This window comes from Prinia subflava, chromosome 28 (genome assembly GCF_021018805.1).
Source record: "Prinia subflava isolate CZ2003 ecotype Zambia chromosome 28, Cam_Psub_1.2, whole genome shotgun sequence".
Lineage (NCBI taxonomy): Eukaryota > Metazoa > Chordata > Aves > Passeriformes > Cisticolidae > Prinia > Prinia subflava.
The window spans coordinates 3,661,491-3,683,185 of record NC_086274.1 but is presented as its reverse complement, the minus strand read 5'-3'; the positions used below and the strand labels follow the sequence as shown (position 1 = coordinate 3,683,185).

The following is a 21,695-nucleotide window of genomic DNA, read 5'->3' as shown; positions in this document are numbered from 1 at the left end:
TCATTCCATGCTTTTGGGAAGGTGTGGAAAAGGTGGTACTTGCCGCCGCGGGGCCTGACGGTAAAAGAGGGACTCCATAGACATTTTCTGAGTTGCAAGCAGATCAGGGCAGGAAGCAGGAACCCCCGAAGTTTATTTACAAAGTCACTTATATACATTTCCTATAATATCCATTGATTGGAGGATGGAATCCCCACCTTCCAATCCCACTGGTCAAGCTAGCGGTCAGTCACCTTTCTCCTCCCAGCTAGAAATATGTAAACAATGAGAGAAAGTTAGCAAAACATGGCTAGTGTTTACATTACCAGGCGGGAGAGAAGCTGCACATTCCCTTTCAATATGGGCATTTGACACACAGAAAAAACCTCATGGCAACAGTGGTACCTAACCACATGCATTTTGATGATGTCTTGTTGATTGCAGAGTGGGGAAAATGGTTGAAGATCTGCTGCAGCAGCATAACTCGATAGTGATCATTATGTGGGAGAATGCGGGTTGAGGTGGCAGTGTTACCTCATGAGAACAGAAGGATGGGTGTCTGAGGAGAAAATGAAGCACTGAGCCATGTGTGCTTCGATTACACCAGCAGAGCAATGGTGTTTGGGCCAGGTGGGAGGGCAGTGGTGGATCGGGACACTTCTGCGTGCTGCGCTAAGGCATCCACCTCTGCCTTCACGCTCGTCTCAGCTTTGGGCTGATTGTCTCCTAGCACAAACTGCGCTGAGGACCCGTAAGCGAAAAGCAAGGGGTAGGGGAGTTGTATTTCCCTCTGCTCGAGGAAAAAAGAACACCATCTCCCAGCTGGGGAATCGAATCCTGCGTGACAGGCGGGGATACTAACCACTATAATAACAAGGAATTGGACACACGATTGTTGTCTCCCAGCTCTGCTGCCACAGGTTCCTGGCGTGCTGGTGACAGCTGGCCTGGCCCCAGGCCTGGGCAGGGTGGGGAGCGGCACTGGCCTGGAACGCACTCGCTGTCCCCCCATGACTGCCCAAGTCAAGCTTCCTGTTGGGGGTATCACATTCCTTTCCATGTTAGCCTTCCACCCCTAAAACAAAACAAAGTGATATTCTGCTAAGTCAGCGATCTGCTGACCTCCAAGGGAAAAAAAAGGAAACTGGCCCGTACAGGGATCGAACCTGTGACCTTGGCATTATTAGCACCACACTCCAACTGAACTGTCTGGCCAAGGACACTGAGGGCAAGGGCTGTGGATGTGTCACAGGTGCAGCTGCTGCCAAGCTCCGCTCTGCAGCATTACTGTGATCGGTCTTCCTAGACACTGCCTCGGTGAGTTGTTTCATGGAGCCATGGTAGATCAGCAAGGGCGCTAACTGGGAAGAAGAGCATTCCTAAAAAATTGAGAGTTTCCGATCTTTTGCTTTTCTCTGCCTGCTCCCTCCTCCAGTGCGCGGGCGGCGATTCTTGGTGGCACAAAGCGGTTCCATGCACCCGGATGCACACCCCGGGCGGGGCAGCAGCAGCACCGAAACAAATCGCCACGCTTTGCAGGAACCATTCCCGACCCTTCCTTCTCTCCCTCCTTCTGCCCACGCCGTGTACGGGGGTGCGAACAGAAGAGGATGAAGCAGGAATAAAAGGCAAGGCTGCCTCCCTGTCAGGAAATGGAACCCCGGTCTCCCACAATACAGGCGGGGATCCTCAGCACTCCATTAAGGACAAACGAGGTGAGAGCGCCACTCCCCACCGCAACCCCCAAGAGCCGCCAGCGGGACCCCTGCCCACCCCTGGCATTGCTGCCGCTTCCAGCGCTGGGACACAGGAACGGGAACCCTTCCCTCGGGGATGGGTCAGTTGGATCATGTGTGAAATCAAGGCATTGATTAGAAAAATGCAGAAAATATTTCAGAATTAAATACCTCTAAGTCAGTGAAAAAGCTGTTGAGGAAGAGGACATCATCGAATTCCCAGCCCTTCCCTTCACAAACCGTCAGTATGAGTGTTAAGTTTTGCTCCTCTCCTTTATTTCATTGACCACTGTAATTAGCCAATTACATCAATAAAGAATTTTATTGATAGTTACAATATAGAATTTCGAGAAAGCCACAAGCAAAAATTAGTGCCAAGCCTGGGGTCAGCACTGGGTGAACCTCAGCTTTGGCCTCTATCGCACCAGAGTTCCCTCTATTCACAAATTCAGTCTGTGCGGAGTCCGTTTATATACAGATTTTGGGCTGGACAGTGTATTGCCTCATACTTCTTTTGTTGCTCCAGTTTCTTTTTCACATTCATGTAGCCTTTTTCCTTGCTGCCGGTCAGTTGAATAGTTTTCCGAGGAGAGATGAATACTTGACTCAATTTCTGGGAACCAGGTATTGGGATGTACACCCTGGATGATGGAGGTTAGATCCACACCGAGTGTTAATCGCTGCGTCGTTTTCAGATCCATCTCCAAAGAGGGCCCATCTCTTTCCAGAGCCACCCTTCTTTCTATTGCAAATGTTGGTCCTTTTCCGGGTTCCTGGCAGGGGCGTTCACAGTTCTGGAACACATTTTTATTCCCAAGCCTGAATGACTTTTCACCATCTATTTTATGAAACACAAATTATTTCATACCATAGATCACAAACACAAATTATTCCATACCATATATCACAATCCCTCCCTTTATATATTGAAACATTAATTTGTGTTCTTTTATTTTCAGCTTTTGACCTCCTTTTATCCCTGTCTGCCTGCATGAGAACAATCCACTGTTTACCCAACTTCTACCAAAGTTACCCTTATACCAACAGTATTTTAGTGTACATGGCATTACCACGAGATAACTCTTAAATAGTTTCCCTTGTCAAAATAATTTTATTCTAGTTCGAAACTATCCATATAGTCATCCCATAATGCTGCACGACTATCCTTCATAGTTGTCCCTGTCTTCTTTTGCCTGTGCTTCAGATTTTGCTAAAACCTCTGCTGCTTTACTTTTTTCCTCTCCTTTCTTTAACTTCCTTTTTTAGAGCACTTAAGGGGTCTGGCCCACTTTTCCTGCGGCCATTTCCTAATCTGTAGGCAGTGCTGCTATTTGCTTGCCTTGTACTACAGAATATATTAGATGAATGAAGCATGGTATCAGGCTGGGCAAAAATATTATCCCAGCTACGGAGCATAATATGAAGAAGCCTACCTTTTCCCACCATGCTTCTTCTCCAAACAGTTGATCCCACCATGGGGCCTGAAGTATAGAATTCCATTTCTGAACTGGAATGTGTGCAACTTTGTTAATTTCTGCTGCAAGATGTTTTATAGTTTCTCCATAGTCATTGATCTCTACCAACACTCAGATGTCGGAGTCCAGGGCATCTCTCTGATCTCCCCGCAGGGTCTGGGACCCAAGCAGGAGGTTTGGAATCTGTACAGGGGGGTTTTGAACCTGTACATCAGGGTTGGAAACCTTAGCACAGGGTCCAAGAGGAATTACAAATCTCAAGAGTGTGAAATGAGTAGTAGTTCGTTTACCACAGGGTGTAAAAGTAGAATTTGGGGTTTTTAGAATGGAGGCTGATGAGCCAAGATGGAGGAATCAGGGTGTGGACCTATTCTTCTTCCTTCTTGTTCTTGCCCTCCATCTTCTGCAGTGCTGGGTCACAAGAGATTGGTTTAGAGTAGATGTGACCTGTCTAGCATAGGTGGTAGGCACTGGTAATTAGTTGTAAATAACAGACATATAACATGGAGTATAAGAAGTCAAGACCCTCCCAGTCAGGGGGAGTCGCCACGAGTTCTCTGCTGCAGTAGGAACTTCTGCAGAGCACAGGAAAAACTATGAGATATGAAAGAATAAACAACCTTGGAAAGCCTCACATGGTGACTCCTGACTCTTCTTCTGCCTCTGGCGCAAGGTGTTTCAGAGGGCAAAAGACACTTTATCACCGAATCTCGGGGAGCAGAACCTGAGAACTGGTGTCCCTGGGTGGGCATGGGCCAGCAGGCCTGGCCCAGTGGGCACACAGGCAGCCCTCTGACCGCAATGAGCCAGAAGCTGAACTCTTGAAAAAATCATAGGAAGATCTCTACGGAGACACTTTCTTGCTTCTGACTCCTGCCTCTTTAATTCCTGAGCTACCTGTTTTATTTTACTTTCTGATCCATCCCTTCTTCATTTTTCAAAAAGCAAAAAGTTTCTTCAAATTTCAAGCATATTCTCTCATCACCATCTCTTAGGAGATCTAGCATTATAGGCTCATTCTTGAGTGATAGCTTATCATATTTAAGATTCTTCCCCACCCAGTCAATCTTCCCATTCATTACACACATCTCTAACTGATCCTTGTTGTAACACAACTTATTTCTTTGAAAATATGCTACAAATGCGGATTCCTTTCTACCCCCAATCCACACTGTACGATTGCACCGGTTACAAATATGGATAGTCGGTATCCATTCAGCATTTTGTTTGTATAGCGCATTGTTGCCATGAGTTTTCCTAGTCTGCTGAGCATTCATACTAAAGTAGAAGTGTGCAGCTTCTCACGCTTGTAAATGTAAACAGTAGACCATGTTTCGTAAATATTGCTATTGTTATGAATTCCTTCGCCAAGAGAAGGGGAGGTTGAATGACAGCCTCCTTGACCAATGTGGGTAAGAGGTGGGGATGCCACCCTGCAATCCATGGTCACCTTGCTAGAGGTATTTAATAGGAAGAATAAACAAGGCAGCGCTCCTGCCCTGCTTGCTCTGAACCCAGATCTCCTGTCTCCGAGTGTGTCCTTATCTAGCTAGGCTCGTGGTGATAGCACATGGGTTAAAGTTTTTCCCCACTTAGGTGGCAAACCTGGCTGCTCGTTCTTAGGCATCGCTCTTGGGTCGTGGCAAAATATTTCCCCTTCCAATTGACACATTCTAAATTGAGTGCCATGATACGTACAGTACCCGTTTTCTTCGTCATGTCGGCAATTATACTGGGCTTGGTATGCCATAGTCTTAGTAACTGTCTGCCCCTTCAGGACAGTTTTAAAGCACGGTCCACATTCATTTACGGAACTCTGCCCCTCAGCGCTGAGCTGATTCTCCAAAGGCAGGCCAACCATCTGGCACATGACTAGGCTCAGGATCATCAGAATTCCTCATAGGTGTACTCCTCTGCCTATGCTTGTGCCCACCAGGTTGCAACCGGCGGCAAGGTAATCCATCTTCTTGGCAGCAGGGGATTCTTCAGGGGTTCCATAATTGGACGGAGCTGCATACCTCCTCTTAAAGGAGATAACCTTGATAACTTCACTGGAACGGCGTTACAGGGTGCCTTATTAGTCCTTTGGCACTCGACTGCTAGGACTTGTGCTCTCAAGTCCAGTTTTCCCCTTATCCCTTTTTGATGTAAAAGAAGCCACTCGTAAGAATCTAACTCCAGTAAACCCAAGTTTGTAGTGAGCACTAAGATACGGCTAGTCAGATTTTGCTCTGTTTTCAGACACTTAGTACACAGACCCCTAGGTCTATATCCCCTTCTGCAATGTACAACCCAGATTTCACGACAGTAACCACATTCAAAATTAATACATGGATAACATGGACATCCTGCATTTAAACAACTTATCATGCTCTCGTCAGTCATTTATAGCGCTGGCAAAGTTTTATCTTCAGGTCTCTTGGGGAAGAGCTGGTGGGATAGAGGCTGTTTTTGGTAAGCTTTGGTGTGTGGGGGAGCTGGGGCTGGGAAGGGATGCCGGATCCAGCTGGGGAGGTGGGTGTTCTCGGGGCGGGAGGTCTTGGGGCTGGGAAGGGGGCATGGGCTGAGGCTGAAATCCCGCCTGTGGGAGTTGGTGCTCAGGCAGCGGTGCCGAGGCTACCAGCAGAGGAGCTTGAGCCGCCTGCGAGGCTTGAGGTGGGGATCCTGGGGGTGCCGGGGGGGGGCTGAGCTTGCACAGGCTGGGGAAAATGCATTAGATATGGTGGTGAGAGATTGTCTAGGGGTTCCCACATGTCACCCTGGGATTTGACGGGGTTTTTAATTTTTATCGGGAAGAGTCTGATATCTGCTTTTTTCCATATCCTGGCGAATTCATGCTCCTCATCCCGTGACTGTTTACCAGCTACATAAACGCACAAGGCTCTACACGGCCACTTTGTGAATGTACCAAACACGGGCCAAATTACATGATCCTTATTTCCTCTCTTCCCCAGATTTCTACACAATAATGAATCATCTTCTCCTTGGACTTTTTTCTCCTTACGGGGCATTCCTCCCAATGTTCTAACAACCATCCCAAAGGGTTGCCCCATGGGATTTCAGAAATACCGCCTTTCAGCTCCTCGGCGGACTTTTCCGAGGTTTTTCTCCGAACTTTACTTTTTCTCTGTCCCATTTCTTCTGGGGGCTACTGCAATTCTGCCAACTATCATTCTATTCCCTTGATTTTAAGCAAAGTTCCATCTTCTTACTTACACAAACACCTAAATTTAAACCAGTACCGTATTTTGCCCGATTCTTATCTGGTATTACCAGACTACTAACCCTGCAGGGGACTGATCTGTGGGATTTTTGCCTGGTAATGAGCTCTCTACTTTTCTTTTCTTTTCCCAGACCTGCCTGGTCCTAGACTAAAAGGTTTACCAGTTCCCAAATTCCTAAGAACGTACCTTCCCTTCTAGCCTTCCTGTGACCAACTTCCGGCCCTCCAAGGTTTGGACTTCACACGAAAATAAGTTTTCCAACTGATTCTCCTTTAGCTAGTTTCCCTTGCGGGAGGATGGAACTGCGGTCGCAGTGACAATCGCTTTATGATAATATCACGTCTCATTCACACTTGGTCACTGCCCAACCACGCAGTACTTACGGATCCCTTTTCCCACATAGATTCTTCGTGCACATAGATTTTTATGAGTGTAGTTGTGCCGCGGCTTCCAAGACCCTTTTCCTCAGTCTTCCCTGAGTTCTCCAAGAGCCCTTGAGCTAGCTTTCATCCTGTCCCCTTTTGATTGTGGCTTTTCTCCTGATTGGTTCAGTGTCCAATTGGTTCTACGAGGTCTCCCCATTCCGCCGGGCGGCTGAATCAGCAGGGCACCTCCCGAATGGAAAAAGGGGGACCGCAGACGCCAAAATTGGATCACGTCAGGGTCACCAGGTTTGTAATAAATGATTAGCCAATTTTATCAACAAAGAATTTTATTGAGAAATGGCATTATAGAAATCAGAGAAAGCCACAAGCAAAAATCAGTGCCGAGCCCAGGGTCGGCACTGGGTGAACCTCAGCTTCGGCCTCTATCGCACCCAAGCTCCCTGAGTTCACAAATTCGGTCCTTGCGGAGTCAGTTTATATACAGTTTTTGACTGGACAGTGGGTTGCTCCATACTTCTTTTATTTCTCTTGTTTCTGTAGCATATTCATGTAGCCTCTTTTCTTTGCTGCCGGTCCATTGAATAGCCTTCCAAGAAGGGGTGAATACTTGATTCAATTTCTGGGAACTGGGTATTGGGATGCACGCCCCGGATGATGGAGATGAGATCCATATCGGGTGTTATTTGCTGGGTCATTGTCAGGTCCATCTCTGGAGAAGGCCCATCTCTTTTTGGTGCCACCCTTCTTTCTATTGCAAATGGGTCCCTTCTCCTGTTACTGGCAGAGGCGTTACAATTTCTGAACACTTTTTATTCTTAAGCATGAACGACTTTTCACCATATATTTTATTAAACACGAAGTATTTCTTACCATATATAACAATCACTTTTGTCATTTGTTGTTTCTCCAGCAGGTGTCAGGGTAGTTAAAGTCCCCCGCCAGAACTGAGGACTGTGAGGCTGCCTCAAGCTGCCTGTAGAAGGCCTCATGCACTTTCTCATGCTCAAGTGGTCTGCAGAAAACACCCCAAACAGTGTCACCCTCATTTGTCTGCCTTTTTTTCCTAACCCCTGAGCTCTTGACTTGCTTGTTGTCCACCCAAAGGCAGAGCTCAATATATTCCAAGGGTGTCTCACAGAGAGGGCAACTCCACCACTGCACTTTTCTGGTCTCTTTCTCCTAAACAGGGCACAGCCCTTGGTGACAACACTGCAGGCAAGTGCAAGCTTGTCACTGCAAGCTATCCCCCCACGTGTCTGTAACTGCAGTGACATCAAAGCCCGTTCACTGCACACGTATCTCTAGTTCCTCCCTTATATTAGGAAATAAAATGTGCTTCAGCTTTAGAAAGAACAAAGGATGCATAAGCATGTGCCCTCCAAGATCCATGGGAAATATTCCTATTGCACTAAACTGGTAGTCCCACAAACTATTCAGGTTCTAAAAACTCATTACTACGAATAGAAAACCAGAAATTCCATACGCAGAAGAGCAATTCCATGTGGTTCACAGGACAGCTCAGTAAAATACAACTTCACCCCTTTTCCAGCAATGCCTGGCCCTGTACAAACCATTACTCACAAAATGACTCTGCAGCCACACGTAGTTGCATCAGGAAAACCAGGTTATTCGTACACAGTATGCAGAGATGTTTTATAGGTGCAAGGACAGCACAGCCACACTGCCAAAGCTGCACCAGGCGAGGTGTGCACCTGAGTGCTGCATCCATCGATGCCTGTCCCTGTTGTGGCACCCACACGCAGTGCGCAGCCCAGATCCAGATCCCAAGGTTATGGGATGCTTGCAGCCTTTCACAGCACCTGGTGTGGATGGGCTTTCCTGTACAGACATGTAGGAGCCAGCTGTGTGCCAATGGCATTCTGACCTGTTTCAGAACTAGTGTGACCAGCAGGACGAGGGAAGTGATTCCTCCTCTGTGCTCAGCACTGGTGAGGCCACATCTCAACTCCTGTGTCCAGTTCAGGGCTCCTCAATTTAGGAAGGCCATTCAGGTGCTGCAGCAGGTCCAAGGAAGAACAATGGAGCTGCATCAGGGTCTGGAGCATAAGTCTTAGCAGGAGAGGCTGAGGGAGCTGGGCTTGTTCAGCCTGAAGAAAAGGAGGCTCAGGGGAGACCTTATCACTCTCTACAACTACCTAGCAGGAGTTTGTAGCCAGGTGGGGATCACTCTTTTCCGGGCAACCAGCGACGGAGAGAGGACAAAGCTGTGCCAGGGGCGGTTTAGGTTGTGAAATAGTGGAACAGCACCAGAGAAGTGGAGGGAGAAAATCAACAAAACCTGAAGGCTAAAGGGAAGGCAGCACACGTTTGTGTAGCAAAGGATAATTGTGAGGACTGGGGGTGGTAAAAAGCCTTAGCAGTGCCTTTTGTTTTAAGTGGCCTTCATCTAGTGCGTGCTCCAAAGTCCTGTCACATTTTAGAACAAATACCAAAGAAGGAGTTGAGTTAGGTGCCCAGAAGTGTATGGAGGTGAAGTAACTTGCCCACTGATTAATAAATATGATGACCCAACGTGAGACATTTTCCTGTTGTAGCCTGGAGCCTAAGGGAACATAGTGATGTTCCTAAATGATAACAAATGAAGTTTATTGAAAAACTGAACGGCTATCCCTGTGCCTCTTTTTATCTAGGGAAGCTGCCTTTTTGTGCCATGGGTGTGAGCTCTGTTATCCATCCAAAGAATCCTCATGTTTCAACAGCGCACTTCAACTACAGATACTTTGAAATTGAAGAAGCGGATGGTAAGGATTATAATCCAACAGGGAGTGTATGAAATATCTGACTCTGCCCAAAGGAAGTGTGAATGCATGGCTGGGGTAAGAGATCAAGAACCAGTGTGAGTTTGCTCCCAACTGTGTCAAGAAACTGGTACCCTATAGTCAGGACCAGTGGTCCAAAATGGTTTTCACTACGTTGAAGTTTGTTTGATCTTTTCCTGAAGTCACTGATCATTGCACTACCTTGTAGTCAAATCTTTCTTTCACTGTTGAAGTGAAAGGAAGTGAAGTGTAGGAACACTACTGAAAAATCATTTTGTTTTTGTATTGTGAAATTAGTTTTTAGTTCTAGGTGAAGCACTAGCAACAAGTTGCCGTTCCAAAGTTTAAAAGAAAAATGTTGCTGCTTGCCTCTGCTGTAGGAAATAAAGAGTGGTGGTTTGGTGGCGGGAGTAACCTCAGTCCAACTTACCTGAATGAAGAAGACGCCGTTCATTTTCATAAGACTCTGAAAGAAGCCTGTGACAAGCATGATCTGAAGCTGTACCCCAAGTACAAGAAATGGTACGTGAGGGAAGGCGTGCCTGGGGGGAGCAGAGAGCAGCACTGGCAGTTAAGTGTATGCTGGGAACTGGAGGTTCTGCTGCCTTGTGAAAAGTAGCAGAAAGCCCTAAGGAAAATCAGAAGTGTACTGGGAACATTGTCTAAAGAAATATCCTGCTTACATAAACCTGGATTTTTCAAATCAGAGGGCTGACAACTGGGATCGTAGGTCTGTAGCCCAAAGAAAAACCAAGCTGACTTAGCAAGGCAACTTCAAATTCCTTTTAGCCTCTGGTGTTAAACTAGGACAAGACTTCTGCCTGGTGGACTTGCACAAATTCTGTTTACAGCGAACTCATGCAGATGTGCATGATTCAGTGTGAGCTCTTGGGCCATCCTAGTTCTGAAAATCCCACCTCTGTTTTTCTGCCTTCAGTCTGGCCTTCATGGCCATTTTTTCCCCCCTAATTTTCAGGTAAGTAAAGGACCTTGTCCTTAATGTGGAAGCTTCATAATTTGATGAAGCGGTATGTTTTTCTGTGGTGACACATTCAGTGGGAGTTCAAACGCACATTTTCTAAGAGGCAAACTTTGAATGTTCTTGAGCTGAGCAATACAAGTGATGGGATCTTCCACTGTTAAGTGGGAGCTTGGTGCTTTGTGTCTGATAATCCTATCTGCCACAAGCTGTGCATGAGGAAGGTGGGGGTACCCTTCTGTAAGCTACTAGGTCTTGCCTGATGACAGGAAATAAAGCAAGTGTTATACTTTGGGTGGCAACCACTTAGTAGAGAGACGCATCTTAGAGCCTTGAGATTAAAGTCTTGCTGTCTGAGGGGTTTTTGCATGGTAGTTTAGAGAACCTGCTTTAATGATCAGGTTCTTTGCAGTCTAAGTCGGTTAGCGATGCCAGCTGCAGGGGGTAGGAGACTTTTTCCCAATTTTCTAAAGTGAAATGTTACTACATTTACCACATTGTCTGCCTGATCTAGGTGTAAGATTTTTGTCAGGCTTATTCTCTTTTATGTTTCTGACTGGGTGTTTTTTCCGAACTCTTCCTGCTATCATAAAACAAAAACCACTGATCATCCCAGTGAATAAAAAAATAGTGTGGGTTATCTGTGACATCTCCATGTCTCTCTTGTTATGGCCATGCCATATATGATGCGTGAGAACGATTGTGGAAATATGGAAAACTGGTCCTGTATGGAAACCTAGTCCTAAAGAGAGGCCAGGTTTTCTTGATGTTGATGGTTTCTGTTTCCTACTTCCCTTTGCTTTCTGCTCCATGTGAAGACTTGCACGCCCAAGCAAGGAATTATAAGAAAGATAGGGCTAAGTCATTTAAGCTACAGTAATTTCACAACTAAGTACTCCCTGTATATAAAAGAGATTAGTTGTTTTCAGGATAAGTTCCCCTTAGTCATTTATAAACTTAAACGTGACTCATGAAAAGCCACTGCTAGAATGACTCAATCTTCCAAGTTTGAACTATTAGAAAACCTTTTTCCAAGGAAGAGTGCCATGACAGTTGCTTTCTTAGCTGGTCTTTGGAAGTTAGCTTACTTTTGTTTAGATGAAGAAAATTGTTTTACTTGAATGGCAAGGAGAATAAATTTTCTTCCAAGTCTGGGTGCATATGAAAGCTGTCCAAATAATTTGGGAACTACATATAATGCTGGGAATGGAATCTGTCAAGAGCCCTTAGTTTTGAAAGTTTTGACATCAGATGTCCCTGTTCCGAGTAGGTAGAGGAGGTGGATTGGATCAGCCTGCCATGGTGTTCAGCGACTTTGTGGTCATGTGTAGCTGTACAGAGATCATTTAATCAGAGCTTTTACTGCAAGTGACACGGGAGCGCTTCCCAGGTGATGCTGCACCGCCCTGGCTCTGGGCAGTCAGGGAAACCGTGGGGCACCCAGCCCTGCAGAAATGACTTGTGGTCAGTAGTTCACTGGTTCTGTCCTGTAGCACGCAGCTCTTTGGAGTTCTGTTCATGCCTTTGAATACTCTGGACCATATTAGTAACCATCTGGTGCTTCTTCCAGGTGTGATGACTACTTCTATATCAAGCACCGTGGCGAGCGAAGAGGGATTGGAGGCATATTCTTTGATGATATGGACTCCCCCTCCAAGGAGGAGGTGTTCCAGTTTGTAAAGAGTTGTGCCAAAGCTGTTGTGCCTTGTTACATGCCCATTGTGAAGAAGCACTGCCATGACCCCTTCACCCCAGAGGAAAAGCTATGGCAACAGCTTCGGAGAGGATGGTGAGTACTGGAGGTACAAAAGGATACACAGGAGGTGGACTGTGCTGGCAAGAAAAAAAATTGAGCTGGTTCTTTATGGTTACAGGCTGGGTGGGCCGAAAAAGCTCACCAAGAGAGTCAGCATTTTTGTGCATAGAAATAATTTTGAAATCCAATGCTAGATTGTGAAAGAGGGTACAAAGAAGATGTTGCCCACTCTCCCATGTTGCAACACAAGCATCCCCAACAAAATACCACTGTTACTTTCCAACTTCTTCAAAAAACAAGAGAAGCTTCTGCTCTCTGACTGGCAAAGGGGTGTGGGTGTGCCTGGTGTCCTGAGTCCTGCCCTCTCCTGCAGCCCAGAGCTACTGGATATAGGGTGCCCTGTCTCGTGAGGAGCTAAGGGTGAGGGAGTGGTGCTTCCTATTAAGCAATGTGAGGAAGTAACGGTACTTGAGTACTTTCAGTTCCTTACATATGTATTTATTTCATCTGATCCTGGCATTGAAATTTCTGTAAAGGAATTGAGGATTCCTCTAAAGGAATACAGAGGATTGGATTTTTTTATTCTGGCGTGGTGCAAGGTTACTGTAAAAGACTTAGGAGGGTGCTTGTTAATGTCACCATCTGTTAATGCTACAAAAGCTTAAGTACATCAGTCAATACAGCTGTACTCTGTTCTCCATGTCCTGTGATTGTGTGAGTGTATTTAGAAATGAAATTACACGTGCTTTGTGCTTAAGTAGTGTCTTCAGTTTCTGCATGTTCTGCAGAGAAATGTGAGCCTGGTGTGGAAAGAGTGTAAGCATTCAAGGTCAGATCACTGGCCTGCAGCTGTTGGTCACTTAAGCAAGCATCGTTAATTTGATGGGACTATACTTGGGAAAATTGGGCTTTCAGGATCCAGTCTGTGCATGGGATTTCGCAAAGCTGCAAAGTTTAAAAGGGGAAGTAGCTTTTCTAAGTTGAAGCCAGGACCAGCTCTTAAGGCCTTTCTATTTCCCTGGGTCTGTTTACAGGTTATGGGGCTATGTAAAGCTTTCTATTTCTGCAGATAGGTAAGATGTTTTCCCTTCCTGCATCTTTAAGTACAAACACCCTGTACTGGCTATTGAGATAATCCCTAATGAATTTTCACAGCTCTGTTCCTATGCTGGCAGCAGAAAATTGTGGTAGCCTCATTAGCCCCAGCTGATGGGGAAACTCTCCCCCTGCCCTGAAGAGGCAGGGTCTGAAGGTGCAGCAGTGGAACCCACAGACGTTACAACGGTCCATTTATCACTTACAAGTCCCAGCCAGCACTCTGAAGCCATCTGACTTCTGCTGCTTTCCAGATCTTCCCAGGAACCAGGAAATACTGTTCTGACCTTTCTGCTTAGGTGTCCTTCAGCTTGGAGGAGTGCACAATAGATTTTTCTTTTTCCTCTGGTTATTTTCAGTACCTTTAAGGCCTCTCTTTATGAATGACACCCCCACAAAGAAGAGAATAACCAAGGTACATGTGGTATTAAGCCTGCCAGCAGGGCTGAGGCCTGGGAGGAGTACAGCACAGCCCAGGTGTCTGCAGACTGCTCTCCTCTGAACAGTTGCTCTGCTCTAGTCTCTTCGCTGAGGTTGCTTCTCACTGTGCTCTGTGGAGTGGCAAGGTCACACCTGCATTCCTATGCAGAAGATGCTAAGGAACAGTTGACCCCAACTCAGCAGAAAGACAGATTGGTTTTGTTTGAGGTCTGCCAGCTGAAGAAAGCACAACCAGCTTCTGCCAATAAACTCAGTTTTTTTCTGTTGCATCTCTTCATTCCCACAGGTATGTAGAGTTCAACTTGGTTTATGACAGAGGTACTAAGTTTGGCCTCCTGACAGGATCAAAAATCGAAAGCGTTCTTGCGTCTCTGCCACTGACTGCAAGGTAAGGGTGTAGTTATGCGGGGTTGCAGTACTGGGGTTTACTGTTTACTGTTCTTAGTAGAATACTTCGTAGGATTAGATCAGAAGTCTCTCCTGGTCCCCAGTCTCTTAACAGGGGCGAGTTCATGCCTGATACAAGAGCTGGACAAGTACAGTTCTGTGTTCTGCAAATGCAGATGCTTCTCTCATGTACTCACCTAGTTGCCAGTAGTGTGTGGTATAGAGATTTTTCTGGCAAAAAACCCTGGTTTTTGTGCTTAGTTCCTCTTGACAGATTTCTTGTCCTCACACCATTGTTTTTGCTTTAGTAGCCCTTGGAAACCATGAGAGCTTCTGGCAATCCTGCCAAATGTGTGGCAAGGAGCTCCACACTTTAATTGTGTGTTGTATGAGAAAGTACCTCTTTGTTTTGTACTTGAACCTGATGACTTCATCTGACTTTTCACTGACTAATGTGATTTTCTTCCTGTTCATTTTCTCCATAACAGTTTTATTTTACAGGCTTCTGGGGTTTTTCGTTGTTGGTTTTCCAGGCTCAGATCTCCTGCTCTTTTTAGTCCTTTGTATAGTAGTTGTTTCATACTTTTGCCACTTTCTCTAGGCTTAAGTTTTCTGTGTTTTCCTTTCTGAACTGGGGATAAGGAACAGACAATGTAAGCTACACATCTGTATGCAAGATGAAGGTGTGCTGCTGACTCACAGTGGCATAGCAATTTTTTAATTCATTATTCCTTTCATAATCTTAATATTCTGTTTGCTGTTTTTGACTGCTGTTCAGCATTGAGGTGGCTTTTTCAGAGAACTGTAACAATGCCAAGGTCTTTTCTGGGCAAGAAAATTTAACTTACTCTGTATGCAACTTTTGTGTATCCATCTGTCTTGGCTTGAAAAATGTAACCAAGAATGTGTTTTCTATTTTCATCTGTTGAAACCAGTTGGGAGATACTCCCAACTTTATCTCTTGTAACTCTAATGGGGGAAGAGGGCAGATGCCTCCTCTTAATGGGACACCTGATAACACCAGATAAGGCAGTGCCTTCTTATCTCTTCCTCCACCCATCCTCCTCAGAGGGACATCACCTGTGAATGGGCCATTGAAGGCCTCTCACATGACTGAGAACATTATCTCATTCCAGTGTGAGATGCTCCACCCAGTGGGAGGAGCCAAAGCCTTTCCTCCAGCATAAAACCTGCAATCCCAAAGACTAATTCAGCTGGTTTTGTACTTTTCTACTTCACAGAACTACATCTGTTATTCCAAGAAGACTTATTTGGCCTGCTTCCAACACCCTGACAACAGGGTGTCAGGTTGTATCTCTGACTGTCAAGGTTTTCTAGGATTTTTGTTTGTTTGCTTGTTTGGTTTTTTTACTACTGCATTTGTATTTTTTAATATTCTTAGTAAACAACTGTTATTCCTATTCCCATATTTTTGCCTGACAGCTCCTAATTGCAGAATTGCAATAATTTGAAGGGAGGGGGTTTTTACATTCTCCATTCCAAAGGAAACTCCAGTTTTCCCTGACAGATACCAGTCTTTCCAAACCAAGACAGAATTTGGTGCCCAACATGAGGCACGAAGGCACTGAGGGAAAGGAATAACAGTTTCTGGGTGCCTAGGTTCTTGTGTACTAGATATAGAGGCCTTGTTGGACAGCATCATGTGGTCTAGCTTGCCTTGGTTTGGGTGGCATGTGGCTATGGCTGTTTTTCTGCCATTTGCAGGCCCTTATCCAAATGTGGGCCCTATAACTAAGGCTACTGTGGCTGTAATCCAGTTTATTTTATGGGTTAATAAGGCGAGGAATTCATGGATTTTTAACTTTTGCTAGAAGCAGGCACATAGATTCAGAGCTATCACACCCTAACTGTGTGTTTTTGGGGTTACTTTAACAATGATACCCACTGTGAGGAAATGACACCGGGGGAAATTTTTTCCCAACCCTTCACTCAGCTCTTTGGGTCTACTCCACCAGTGTTTGAAGGGTTTAAACCTTCTCTAAATGCTAATGATATCATACAGTGGCTGGTGTTGCTGGTATGCCTGTTCTGTTTAGCGTTCAGAGGTAAGGGGAGATTAGCCTGGATAACCACCCTGATACCTACCCCAGAGATTAAGGATACTGCCCCAGAGCATGCCCCTGCCCCACAGCCTACCTCGGAGATAAAGCACCCAGACTGGGTGAAGGAGATACATGAGATGGGCCAGATGCTGAGGGAGTCCATTTCCCCTGTGGTAGCCTCATTAGCCCCAGCTGATGGGGAAACTCTCCCCCTGCCCTGAAGAGTCTGAAGGTGCAGCAGTGGAACCCACAGACGTTACAACCGTCCAGGTTCCAGCTGAACCACAGGGGCAGTCACAGCCAGCAGCAGTCACCCCTGTGGAAACAAAGAAGTCTAAGGTGAAATCGGTGAACCCGATAATGAGGACAAGAAAGGAGGGTCCTCACAACCCGCAGGGGAGCCTCAGGTTGAGCTCATCACTGAGTCCCTGTCATATGAAAGTCTCCGTAATCTGCAAAAAGATAGTGTACGATGGGGATGTGAGGCTTATACAGCCTGGTTACTTCGGGTTTGGGACTCTATGGGTACAGGGGTGCAACTAGACAGTGGTGGGACAAGGAATTTGGGACCCTTGACCCAGGACTCAGGTGTGAATCAGGTATTTGTAAGGGAGCCAGGGCCCCTTTCCCTTTGGGAGCAGCTTTTGATGAGTGTAAGGGAGAGGATTGTCCACAGAGACAGAATGCAGGAACACCACCATAGAATGTGCTGGAAGCTTCTTGAGGAAGGGATCCACCAGCTGAGGGAAGTAGCGATATTAGCAGTACTTTTTGGGAGGAACGGACAGCATGACAATGACCCTGACAAGGTTAAGTGCATGGGGCAAAGGTTGTGGAATCGGCAACTCTAGGACCATCTCAATACATCACATTCATTGCAACAATTAATGCTGAGGACAACCGAGAGACAGTGAGTTCTGTAGCCACCAAGCTCAGAAATTATGAGAGCATGATCAATGGTCCGATGCAGGCTCAGGTCTCTGCCGTGGTTAAGGAACTTAAAGAGGAGATGAGGGAGATAAGGGAGGAGATGAAGAGGAACACTTCCCACATGGCACCAGTGCGAGTTACAGGCCCCAAAATCAGAGCCCGATGTCCCCCAGCTAGACAGAGAGGGTACACTCCACCAGCTGACCTGTGTTTTTTTCTGCGTGACCATGGGGAAGACATGGGAGTGTGGCATGGGAGACTCACTTCTGTCCTAGCAGCACGGGTGCGTGAGCTTAAGGAGGAAACACTAACCGAGGGGGTTCCACTAGAATGAAGGTAGCCTCAGCCTCCCATGACCAAGCCACCAGCTATTACAGAAGTGAGGATGCTGTGTTGGATCCCTTTGAAGGAAGCTCTACTACATATGCACAGGAAGGGAATACTAACCAGTGCTAGAGGGGCCAGCAAGAGGCATGGGAAAACCGAGTCCTTTGGACTGTGTGGATCCGATGGCCTGGCACATCAGAGCCACACAAATACGAAGCTTTGGTTGATAAGCATCATCAGAGATGCCACCTATAAGTGGGCACGAGACCAAGGGGTGGATCTAACCATGGACAGCATTTCTCAGGTTACCCATGTCTGTGAGATGTGTGCTGCAATCAAGCAGACCAAGCGAGTGAAGCCCCTATGGTATGGCGGGTGGTGGTCCAAATACAGGTATGGGGAAGTCTGGCAAATTGACTACATCACCCTTCCCCAAACCCGCCAAGGCAAGCGCTACGTGCTGACCATGGTGGAAGCCACCACTGGATGGCTGGAAACCTACCCTGTGCCTCACGCTACTGCCCAGGACACCATCCTGGGCCTGGAAAAGCAAGTCCTGTGGAGACATGGCACCCCTGAGAGAATCGAGTCAGACAGTGGGACCCATTTCAAGAACAGCCTTAAAAACACCTGGGCCAGAGAACATGGCATTGAATGGATATATCACATCCCTTATCATGCACCAGCTACCAGGAAAGTTGAACCAGCAGATTTGGTCATCCACTATTTATTCCCACTTTCAGGTTCCTTTTGGGTATAGTGGGTAGTGCAGATCCTATCTCGAATTCCATGAAGTTCACTGGTGACCTCCCTCTACTAGGAAAGCTGCCTGTTGCTCCGTAACAGTGAAGGCAGTGCTGTTCTCCCTGTGTATCTTCATCCCACTGACAGTACCTGACGTGTCCCTGACGTGGTGGTGTAGCATGTCCCATGTTTTAATTCCTGGCATTGTCTGGGTTCTGTCTTTTCCATCAATGTGACCAGCTCACTTCACAGCATGAATGGGTCATTCCTTGGGGGGAAAATAGGAGGAGGATGCACCAATCTCTGTGACTGCTGACACTCTCCTTTTCTCTGTTGTGCCTCTTTCAATTACCTTTTCAATGAAAAAAAGGGACCTTTCACCACTTTTGTTTTTAAAACCAAGATCAATCAAAGACTCGTAGAGCCTCCAGTCCAGATTCTGGAAAAAGGTCTTGTGTCACTGTCAAAATTCTGTGGGTTCCTTTTTTTGCTCATCTTCATTGTGATACTAGTGTGTGACAAAAGACTGTTAAAGGATTTTTGCAAATAAACCTGCATGCCTTGTGGGGAATGGGGCACTGCTCCTTCCTTTCTCCTTGTCCTTCCAGGTTTTTCAAAAGTTGGTAAAAAGATGAAGCTAGCATTTCTCCCGTCTACCCTGGTGGCGTTATTATTTGTTTTTTCTGATTATTGTGATTTGTAACCATGCCTGTCACCTGAGCCAAGAGTATCAACTGTGTATGTAGCTTTGCATCCTTAGAACAGGCAACTCCACTCCAAACACAGCCTGGTGCAGGAGAAGTGGCTGCCAGCTGGGCTGTCTGAGTGAGTTTCCCCTCTCCTTGCAGGTGGGAGTACATGCACAACCCACCCGAGAACTCCAGAGAAGCAGAAATCTTGGAGGTTCTGCGGAATCCCAAAGACTGGGTGCACTGACACGGGTCCTGAAGAAGATGGATTGCTTCCACTGAGCTGTTCTGAGCGAACAGGAACGCCTGCAAACCAGCCCATTCAAACTGCTGTGGCGTGGTGTTTCAGTGTGTCCATTTATACTCTTCCTAGTGCCTTAGTTATGCTGTAGACTTGTTAGAACTTACAAAAGCGTGAACTCCTTCTTTTAGATTGATGGGCTAACATTGTCACCCGTCACTGTTGCCTTGTGAAGGACTGGTGAAGACCTGATAGGGCTACTCTGCATGCTTTAGATGACTGCAAAATGGCAAACTGCTGTGATATGTTCAGGGAAATGAAGGCATTATCTGTGCCTAAATGGCACTGCTTACCCTTATGGAATGTTGGGATGCTTAAAAACTTTTTTTAAAAGAATAAAGAGAATTTTTGGCATTATATTAAACCTCAGACCGTGCTTTTGGGAAGGTGTGGAAAAGCTGGTACTTGCCGACGCGGGGCCTGACGGTAAAAGAGGGACTCCATAGACATTTTCTGAGTTGCAAGCAGATCAGGGCAGGAAGCAGGAACCCCCGAAGTTTATTTACAAAGTCACTTATATACATTTCCTATAATATCCATTGATTGGAGGATGGAATCCCCACCTTCCAATCCCACTGGTCAAGCTAGCGGTCAGTCACCTTTCTCCTCGCAGCTAGAAATATGTAAACAATGAGAGACAGTTAGCAAAACATGGCTAGTGTTTACATTACCAGGCGGGAGAGAAGCTGCACATTCTCTTTCAATATGAGCATTTGACACACAGGAAAAAACCTCATGGCAACAGTGGTACTTAACTACATGCATTTTGATGATGTCTTGTTGATTGCAGAGTGGGGAAAATGGTTGAAGATCTGCTGCAGCAGCATAACTCGATAGTGATCATTATGTGGGAGAATGCGGGTTGAGGTGGCAGTGTTACCTCATGAGAACAGAAGGATGGGTGTCTGAGGAGAAAATGAAGCACTGAGCCATGTGTGCTTCGATTACACCAGCAGAGCAATGCTGTTTGGGCCAGGTGGGAGGGCAGTGGTGGATCAGGACACTGCTGCGTGCTGCGCTAAGGCATCCACCTCTGCCTTCACGCTTGTCTCAGCTTTGGGCTGATTGTCTCCTAGCACAAACTGCGCTGAGGACCCGTAAGCGAAAAGCAAGGGGGAGGGGAGTTGTATTTCCCTCTGCTCGAGGAAAAAAGAACACCATCTCCCAGCTGGGGAATCGAATCCTGCGTGACAGGCGGGGATACTAACCACTATAATAACAAGGAATTGGATACACGATTGTTGTCTCCCAGCTCCGCTGCCACAGGTTCCTGGCGTGCGGGTGACGGCCGTCCTGGCCCGAGGCCCGGGCAGGGTGGGGAGCGGCACTGGCCTGGAACGCCCTCGCTGTCCCCCCGTGACTGCCCAAGTCAAGCTTCCTGTTGGGGGTATCACGTTCCTTTCCATGTTAGCCTTCCACCCCTAAAACAAAACAAAGTGATATTCTGCTAAGTCAGCGATCTGCTGACCTCCAAGGGAAAGAAAACGAAACTGGCCCGTACAGGGATCGAACCTGTGACCTTGGCATTATTAGCACCACACTCCAACTGAACTGTCTGGCCAAGGACACTGAAGGCAAGGGCTGTGGATGTGTCACAGGTGCAGCTGCTGCCAAGCTCCGCTCTGCAGCATTACTGTGATCGGTCTTCCTAGACACTGCCTCGGCGAGTTGTTTCATGGAGCCATGGTAGATCAGCAAGGGCACTAACTGGGTAGACGAGCATTCCTAAAAAATTGAGAGTTTCAGATCTTTTGCTTTTCTCTGCCTGCTCCCTCCTCCAGTGCGTGGGCGGCGATTCTTGGCGGCACGAAGCGGTTCCATGCACCCGGATGCACACCCCCGGCGGGGCAGCAGCAGCACCGAAACGAATCGCCACGCTTTGCAGGAACCATTCCCGACCCTTCCTTCTCTCCCTCCTTCTGCCCACGCCGTGTACGGGGGTGCGAACGGAAGAGGATGAAGCAGGAATAAAAGGCAAGGCTGCCTCCCTGTCTGGAAATGGAACCCCGGTCTCCCACAAGACAGGCGGGGATCCTCAGCACTCCACTAAGGATGAACGAGGCGAGAGCACCGCTCCCTAATGCGACCCCCAAGAGCCGTCAGCGGGACCCCTGCTCACCCCTGGCACCGCTGCCGCTTCCAGCGCTGGGACACAGGAACGGGAACCCTTTCCTCGGGGATGGGTCAGTTGGATCATGTGTGAAATCAAGGCATTGATTAGAAAAACGCAGAAAATATTTCAGAATTAAATACCTCTAAGTCAGTGAAAAAGCTGTTGAGGAAAAGGACATCATCGAATTCCCAGCCCTTCCCTTCACAAACCGTCAGTATGAGTGCTAAGTTTTGCTCCTCTCCTTTATTTCATTGACCACTGTAATTAGCCAATTACATCAATAAAGAATT

At 46.8% G+C, this 21,695-nt stretch overlaps 1 protein-coding gene across 1 annotated transcript; it reads left to right on the top strand.

Annotated features, from left to right (window-relative positions):
* Positions 1–1,422: 1,422 nt before the first annotated feature.
* On the top strand, positions 1,423–19,679 carry LOC134562482 (oxygen-dependent coproporphyrinogen-III oxidase, mitochondrial-like). The gene is made up of 6 exons (XM_063419890.1): positions 1,423–1,694; positions 9,452–9,562; positions 9,961–10,102; positions 12,130–12,348; positions 14,138–14,239; positions 19,151–19,679. Exons 1-6 carry the CDS (start codon positions 1,463–1,465, stop codon positions 19,236–19,238), a joined length of 894 nt encoding a protein of 297 aa, XP_063275960.1. The 5' UTR covers positions 1,423–1,462; the 3' UTR covers positions 19,239–19,679.
* Positions 19,680–21,695: the final 2,016 nt, after the last annotated feature.